The 8,814-nt window shown below is 38.9% G+C and overlaps 1 protein-coding gene across 1 annotated transcript in view; it reads right to left on the minus strand.

Moving 5' to 3' along the window:
• Positions 1–2,738: 2,738 nt before the first annotated feature.
• Positions 2,739–8,814, minus strand: part of faah (fatty acid amide hydrolase) — a 23,284-nt gene continuing 17,208 nt past the window's right edge. The window contains exons 11-15 of the mRNA XM_057840578.1: positions 7,689–7,732; positions 7,575–7,614; positions 7,399–7,507; positions 7,187–7,332; positions 2,739–5,256 (exon numbers count right to left, since the gene is read on the minus strand). Coding sequence (XP_057696561.1) covers positions 5,131–5,256; positions 7,187–7,332; positions 7,399–7,507; positions 7,575–7,614; positions 7,689–7,732 — 465 coding nt within the window. The 3' untranslated portion in view covers positions 2,739–5,130. The remainder of the gene's footprint in view (positions 5,257–7,186; positions 7,333–7,398; positions 7,508–7,574; positions 7,615–7,688; positions 7,733–8,814) is intronic.

An 8,814-nucleotide genomic window follows, 5' to 3' on the forward strand; every position in this document is an offset into this window, starting at 1 on the left:
TTTTAAAGAGGAGTGCAAGAGCAGAAACTGCTTTTCAGGCTTGTCTGTGTTTTCCGCAATATATTATATATATATATATATATATATATACTTTTTTTTTTCAACTTGATCTTATCAATATGATGTATAATACATGTTTTTGGACAGTTATTTTGTGTTTAGAGGTAGTTAAAGGGTTAATTCCGACTTGCGCAGAAATTCGGGTTACATCGCCAGCCTAGGAACGGAACTAGTTCGTACCCGGGGACTACCTGTATTTGGAATTGGACGTCTTAACGTACGTCTAATTTTCCCACCCGGTGGTGCTACAATATTCAATTCAAAGTTTAAATCAAAATTTCACATTTTTATCTCTTCTTCAAAGATTTCTCCTATAATGTAAAAGTTTGTGTCTTTATGGTGGATAGGAAAAATACTAGACAGATTTCCACACTCTCTAAAATCCAGTAATTCAATACTAAATAGATTAGAATTCCCCGAAATTAATTAATCTACTTTCATTAGTATTATTGTGAGTATGCTTGATTGTCAGTCTTCTGTTCTTGAAGGATTTATGAATAATTTCAAATTCCCCGATGACCCCACGAGTCCCTCTGGTGCCTCTTAAAGCTTAACGCTCCCTGACTGATTGGCACAGCAAGAGCCACTGTTTTTTTTTTTCCACACGACTGCGATAAGAGCAGAGAACAAGCTCTCAATTGCGGCTCCCCTCCTCGTCTCGTGCGCCCGCCTTTTCAGCTATTTTCCCTTTCAGGCGTTTGTAATGGAAAACGCCGGCGCTGTACCAAATGGCTTGGCATCCCCGCAAGAGCGGGGGGGAGGAACATGTAAATTTATGTAAACTCGAGAGAAAACACATATTTACAATAGCGCGGGGTAATGTGAAGACAGGCAAGATGGCAGCGCCATGTGTCATTAGGCTGCTTTATCGCTTTTCTTTTACCTGGGAGGTGCGACAATCGCTCAGCGAGAGGAGGAGAAAGGAAATGATGTGGAGCAGTGATGATGAGAAGGAGGAGTGATACTAAGTGGTTTTGCATCGGCTACCGATATCATTTTTTTGGCTCTGGCTACCGATTCAGATACCTGGCTGAGCAGTATCGGTTGATGTTGATACTGTACCGATAGCGTTATTTGTGTGTGCGTGTGTTTTTTTTTTAAATATATATGGCGGAAAACACTCAGGTGACCTGAAGTTCCGCGCTGAGACCCCCAATTTGGCCAAATTTCAAAATTGTCCGATATGCATGTGTAATTCATCATTGGAAAACTTAAAATCTCCGTTTTCTGGGGGAAGAAAAATTTTGAGCGGACGGGCATTTAAAAACAAAAAAAATTTAGACAGCAAAACCCTATCTGGAGGTGGGAGCACGCGAGAGCAGAATTACAGACGCCATGACTTTAACGAGATATTATCGCGTACTTCCAATGTTTCGATCCAAAAACTCCATGTGGCATGTATCACTGAGCCGGATTTTTGGGGGATTTTATGGGTGAAACATGGTGATATAACAAGGGTCGCGATGCAGAAATCGCAGACAACAAGGAGTGGTTGAGATTTTCTTTTTCATACATTTACCCTTTTAAACATTTTTTTTCAATTTTTCTTTGTTTGGATGGATTATTTATCATCTAACATATCGGAGAAAATGCACAGTAACAAAAAAAAAATACAATTAAGCGATAGTTATGAGGTAGATACAGTATCTGTGACTTTTTTTACATACACCATTTTTTTCATTGTGACATCATTTGTTTAAAAGTTTAAAATATGTGAGTGAATCATTTTTCAAAGTTTTTTTTTTTAAAAGAATATGAGACATCAATTAATGATTCTAAGCTAAAAACGACAGACATTTTGAATAATAAATATAATTGATTACCTTGGTTTTATGGCAGGGTTGAAACAAAAGCGGTTGCGTGACGTCTGTAAACGGGAGTTTTCAGGGTAAAACGGACAAATTAAAAATAGTTCGGGGGCTTAATGCACCATGAATCTGCTATGGCAGCATATAGACATATTGTTCTATCAAACACAATAGTTTCTTTTAAAGAGGAGTGCAAGAGCAGAAACTGCTTTTTCAGTCTTGTCTGTGTTTTCCCAGCCTGGTACTCCAGACTCACCGCTGCCAGCTATTGAGTCTGGCCACCATTAAGCGGATAAAATTTCCAGGGCAGAGCAAGCCACAGCAAACAGACAGCGGAGTGGACCAATCAGCAACGGGCGGATGTGACGTTAGAAACGCGAGGGACTTGCGCGCGGAAGTAAACATACGAGGAGAGAGGAGTTTATTCAACATAGCTAGCGCGAGACAGACTGTTGTCAATGACTTGTGTCGATGTGTTTTTGGTCATTTAAAACTGATTTTACTGTGGATTGGAACATATTCTTGGCTCTCCTGTTCGCCATCTGTGTTGTTGTGAAGACGACTTCCGACGCAGAAGAGTCAAGAGTGGCGTTACTCGTTAAGAACACGTCACGCAAATAAACGAATCTGATTTGACGATTGATTTTGTACTTGCTCGAGAGGCCGTTAATGGGCTGGGTCTCAGACTATTCTCTCAGTGTCTGAAAAATACAGGGAGAACAGTATGGCAGTGCCAGGCAAGTGTTTTCCGCCATATACAAAATGTTTTTTTTTTCTTTTAACAATTAATTTTTGAATAATCACTTGAATTTAAAGTAATCGCTATCATGGCTTGGCCAGACACTGCTTAACTCATTAGCTGCCATTGGTGGTATTAGACGTCTAATCCATTTAAAAGAGGAGAGATGGCTGCGAATGAAGGATCATTCATTTACCTCCACCCTCCCCCTTCAAATGGATACGAAATCGACCAAATATAAACTCATTTTAAATTTAGAGAAGAATGATGTTTGGATGCCATAAAATAGCGTACCGCATGCAGGCTATTTTTAGACCGTGACGTCGCATCGTAAAGCGGAAGTAGGACATTATATACACTCCCTCGCATGCAATCAATTATATTTCGGCCTTCTTTCTGCGGTACTCTTTCAAAGAATGACATGCCCATTATTCACTGCTACTATGGAACTTGTAGAGACGACTCTAGACATTACAACATATAAAGGATGTTTTCTTCTTACTCTCCCGGAACCAAAAACTAGGAGGAAAAAAATGTGAAGAATGGAGCTACTATGCTACTATGGCACAGACGTCTAAAAGACCAGTTTAACGCCAGCAAAGTAAAGCAGTTCACATTTTATATCCAGTAAACATTTGGTTTGGGCCAAGAGGTAAGCCATTTTGATATTTTGACTTATTTTTTCAGCGTGGCGTTTTGCCGTGCTGCTTCTATCTGACAATGAATGACCTGAAAAAAAAATTAAAGTGGTATCTGACTGCCACCGTTGTTACCTTTTCTGTTGTAAAGAAACAACTTTAGTAAGGGGAAGTGTAAATAAATTAATAGAATTAACATTTGTTATTAATGAAAAAATGAAGTGTTCGTTGGCTGTCAACGAGTAGTATTTGCGATCGCTACACAAAAACGGCAATGTCCCTCCGAAAGAATGGTCAGAGACGTAAGACAACCAGAGGATATAATATATAAGAAAGATGGGGCTTATGGTGGTAAAGGATAGATTGTTGTAATAGGAAAATGTCATTGTCAGTGGCGTAAGAAAAAGGTGTCGATAAAAAAGCTAAGGGTAAGCTTAGGTCGGCTCGTTTTTTTCCATATTTTTCAGCCGTCGACACTCAAGCCATCTCTTTAACTGAACATTTGTATGTTTTTCCACATCTTTACCAGTGAATTTAGCACCAGGGACATCATTTTCGGACAGAATTGGTAGGTTTAGCTCTGTAAACATCTGCTTCGGACACTATTCCCATTCATTTCCTATTGGGGACAAACAAGAGCTTGTCCCCCCTTAGCTAACAGCAGAGCCACAGAAGCTAACGTCATAAATATTAATGAGCGGAAGTCACGTGTAGCGTGCAATACCCCATTGGACGTCTATTATCGTCTTGGAAAAGGTGACTAGTGCTCCCTTTCAATAACAGCGTGCGAAGTCTGTGGCCATCTTGGGTAGTGCAACCGGGGGTTGGAAACTACATCTTGAAGAATACATAATGTGCATAAAATCTTTATTATTTGGATTATTCAGGTATCATTAATTATAGAGCACAATGGATGACAAATGCAGTGCACTTTATTTTTCTCTTGCATGCTTTGTTTTGTTTTTTTCTTCAAAATAAACCTTTCTTGATCATGTGTCAGTCAAATTGATTGTTCTTATTCCATACAAAAATCAATTAAATACGAAAACTGAAGCTTGTTCATGGATTAGTTGAAAAACCAAAATGTGTAGCTTGTTTAAGCTTAGCTCTATGTTAAAGTCTGAAATATGGAAAATGGAGTGGATACACACACACACACACACACACACACACAAAATTATGAAACGGTGCCTTGAAAGACAAGTTAATTATTATTCACAGCTTCTCTTGTAAATCACAACACGTTTCTCATTTAAATGACTGTAAATGCCTTCATTGTTAGCTTTAAGATAGCGGACTTCAAATCAAAATACTACTACCATGCAGTGCTTGTTCCTCAAGATAATTATATCAAGTCACAGTAAATAAAAGCTCGAATCTCAGAAACTCATTAGTTGAGCCACTCCTTTATCATTGCATCCTTGTACAGTAGTTTGCCACCAGGTGGTGCTCTTTTTTTTCCTGTCACATTCAAGTTTGACCCACTGAGTAGTACAGTACATACTTTTAAGTTTTTACCATCTTAAAAGATTGTCAATTCACTTTAACTTTGCATGTAAATGTCGTTTAGTCAAAACGTAACCCGACTTCCTGCAATTCAACAGTTCTAACTTAGTGGCGTCCACAATCTAACTTTGAAAAGTATCCCGACACTTTGTTACTAACAACGATGAGTGTAGCTAGAGCAAATTAAGAAGTTTGTTTCCGCCCATTTGAGTCCCGATCGCGCCAGTCAAAGCTTTTCAGTAAGTTTCTCATTCAAAATTACAAGAAAGTATGTAAAAAACTTTGACTGGTCATGTGATATCAGTGCAAAGGAAAGGGTTGTGTGATAGGCTTATCTCAAGTGTACTGACGTTGACTTCAGAGACTGATAAGAGAAGCTTTAATAGCCCTTGCTCTGTTTAACAAGCACCTCCACCTCCTTCATGAAGCGCAGACAGAGCTCATCCTGCCACGGCGGGGCCACACACTGCACTGCTATGGGCAGACCACGGCCTCCTGACAATGCCTACACACACAAACACACACGCGCGTATTAATACAGAAAACGCTTCAAACTAAGATAATATTCAAAGTACAGTGTACTGTGTCCATCTGCTGACTGAAAGTGGAATTACAGTTCATTTTTCACTTCAACTGTGATTTCTATTTACGTATTTGGACTTCTGACCTAGAGAGTTTTGCTATCATACTTTGCGTTGAAGCATTTTTTATCTAATTGGCTGCCAATGACGAAGCCATACGTTCAAACCATTTGAAGTGGAAGGGCTGGCAACTAATGAACAAATGTTTATTCTTTGCCACCTTCCCACATCAAATGGATTGGACGTCTGCTAGTGAGAAGCTCATTCCCATTCACAGTAGAAGGATGAAAAGAATACCACGCTTTAGCTGGGATCGGCTCCAGCACCCCCGAGACACTTGTGAGGGGGAGTAGCTTGGAAAATGAATGAATGAAAAAGGATGATAAGAGCCACAATGGCACTGAAAGATTTCAAGATTTATTTATTTTTTTAAACTGAGCATTAAAAATATATATGTAGCAATTTTGGGGGGCTCGCACATTACAGTGAATGCATTTTCTTGAAATATCATTTACAGCAGGGTTCACTAAATCTGGACCATGATGCCATCAATCCTGTCGTGTTTTCTACATCTCTCTCCCCTAACAAACCTGAATCAAATGATTATGTCATCAGCAACCTCTCCAGAAGCATGATAATGATCCTGATTATTTGATTCAGGTGTGTTGGAGGAGGGAGACATGGAAAACACGACAGGAAAAGTGGCTCGGAGGTCCGGATTTAGTGAACCCTGATTTACAGGATTTGTGCAAACATAAAAAGAGCACAACAAAGAAATTGTTACAAATGCGAAATTGGCTATCCTTTCCCACATGTAGTGACACCACAGTAATGTGGTACATTGACTTATGAGAGCAACAACCTATTTTAGTGTGTTCATCAAGGCACTTCTGCACTTTCATTTCTTATATGGAGGAAAACAACTATGAATATATTGTACACTTTTTAATAGGGTTAACAATCTGCGATTCAATAAAAATCTGATACCTTTAAAGACAATAATTTGATTACGATTCCATTTGGAAGCAATAAAATTTGATATGTTTATATACCGTATTTTTCGGACTATAAATCGCACCTGAGTATAAGTCGCACCAGCCATAAGATGCCCAACGAAGAGTAAAAAAAAATATATAAGTCGCACCGGAGTATAATTCGTATTTCTGGGGGAAATTTACTTGATAAAATTAACTCATAAAACAGATATGTCATCTTCAAAGGCAATTTAAAATAAAAATACAATAGAGAACAACATGCTGAATAAGCGTACAGTTTGATAATGTTACATGAACAACGAAATGCAAACGTGGCCGGTATGTTAACATAACAAAGCTATAAAGAGTTATTCAGATAACTATTGCATAAAGAACATGCTAACAAATTAACCAAAACAAAACACCAAAATAACATGTGAAATGATATAATAATGTGTTAATAATTTCACACATAAGTCACTCCAGAGAAGTCATACCCCCAGCCAAACTATGAAAAAAACTGCGACTTATTGTCCGAAAAATACGGTATATCGAAAAGTTCATATCCCATCACATCAATTTGTTTTTCGCCCCAACTCTATTTTTTAAAGTGCAAAATGTCAGTAGATTGAAGTTTTGGTTGTAATTCAGAAGGTGAAAATTAGACTAAATAAGCAATGTGGTTATGTTGGACAAAACTATACATTAACGCAAATGAGTCAATAAGCTAATAAATAGAAAAAATAGCCTCTGGGAGCACATCAATCAAAAATAACACAAACTAAAACTATTCCATGGCACGGAGAAATTATTATTATTATTACTGTTTTACAGTCTACGTGTGAATGAAGTCACCAGTTCATTGTTGCATTTTCATTACCTTTTTGAAAAGCCTGTCCCAGCGGTCCTGAGACATGCCTTGGTAATGGCAAAGTTCCTCTTCATCTTCTGTCGTCACTGTGGAAACGGGAACGACGCCAGCAGGAAAGTTGAGCAGATTGTAGATTGCCGTGTAAGATAGTGGAACTGGATGGAAAGAGAATCAACTAAAAATTGGAAAAAATATTTGAAAAGTCCCAAATACTTGCATACAGCTAAGAGAGCTGCAGTATAAGAAGTTGTAGGCAGGTCCAAACATAGGGCATAGCAGCACATCGATGTTGCACTTTCTCCATTCGGCTATGGTTTCGTGAATGTAGTCCTGATGGACACACAAAATGGAGATTTTGTGTCTTATTCTACATGTACTCGAGCAACATCAATGGTACCTGCACGGCAGCATGCTGATCCCACAGTTCCGCGATGGATCTGAAACAGGGGAGAAAATTAGAACGAGTATTGTCACTTTTCATCGCTGACAGAAGAAACTCAAAACTTCTCACCCAACTCCAGTGGTGCCATATAGGAGAAAAGAACCACGAGGTGACTGGGGGAAAATTAAATCATCCATTAAAGTGGAAGTTCAGAATTTTTGACATTAGGCTTAATCTTAAACTCTGAACATATATGAAAAAATATCTGAACCTTTTGGAATTTCTCACATTTCAGCAGAAAAATCAATATCATATGTGATCTGATCTTTCTCAAAATCATGAAAAAACTGTCTGCTTTAACTAAAACCACCCAAACATTCATAGGTTTTCACATTTTAATGAGGATAGTATGCAAACAATGACAGGAGGGGGAAAAAATGAGTAAGTGAAACATCACATTTAATAATTTGTGCCCCACCCCCCCACCCCCGCCGCCTTTGGCAGCAATAACCAGATGCTTCCTGTAGCTGCAGATCGTTCTGGCACATCGATCAGGATTAATCTTGGCCCATTCATCTCTACAAAACTGCTGTAGTTCAGTCAGATTCCCGGGATGTCAGCCATGAATCACTGTCTTTAGGTCATGCCACAGCATCTCAATGGGGTTCAAGTCTGGACTTGGCCACTCCAGAATATGTATTTTGTTCTTCTGAAACTATTCTGAAGTTGATTTACATGTGTGTTTTGGATCATTGTCTTGTTGCAGCATCCATCCTCTTTTTAGCTTCAACTGTCTGACAGACGGCCTCAGGTTTTCCTGCAAAACATCCTGATAAACTTTGAAGTCATTCTTCCATTAATGATTGCAAGTTGTCCAGGCCGTGAGGCAGCAAAACAGCCCCAAGTCATAATGCTTCCTCCACCATGCTTCACGGTGGGGATGAGGTGTTGATGTTGGTGAGCTGTTCCATTTTTCCTCCACACATGACATTGTGTGTTACTCCCAAACAATTCAACTTTGGTTTTATCAGACCACAAAACATGTTGCCAAAACTTCTGTGGAGTGTCCAAGTGCCTTTTTGCGAACATTAAACGAGCAAAATGTTTCTTAGACAGCAGTGGCTTCCTCTATGGAGTCCCCTCATGAACACCCTTCTCGGCCATAGTTTTATATATAGTTGATGTGTGCACAGAGATATTGGACTGTGCCAGTGATTTCTGTAAGTCTTTAGCAGACACTCTACGGTTCTTTTTT

The sequence above is a fragment of the Corythoichthys intestinalis genome, chromosome 7, assembly GCF_030265065.1.
Source record: "Corythoichthys intestinalis isolate RoL2023-P3 chromosome 7, ASM3026506v1, whole genome shotgun sequence".
Classification (NCBI taxonomy): domain Eukaryota; kingdom Metazoa; phylum Chordata; class Actinopteri; order Syngnathiformes; family Syngnathidae; genus Corythoichthys; species Corythoichthys intestinalis.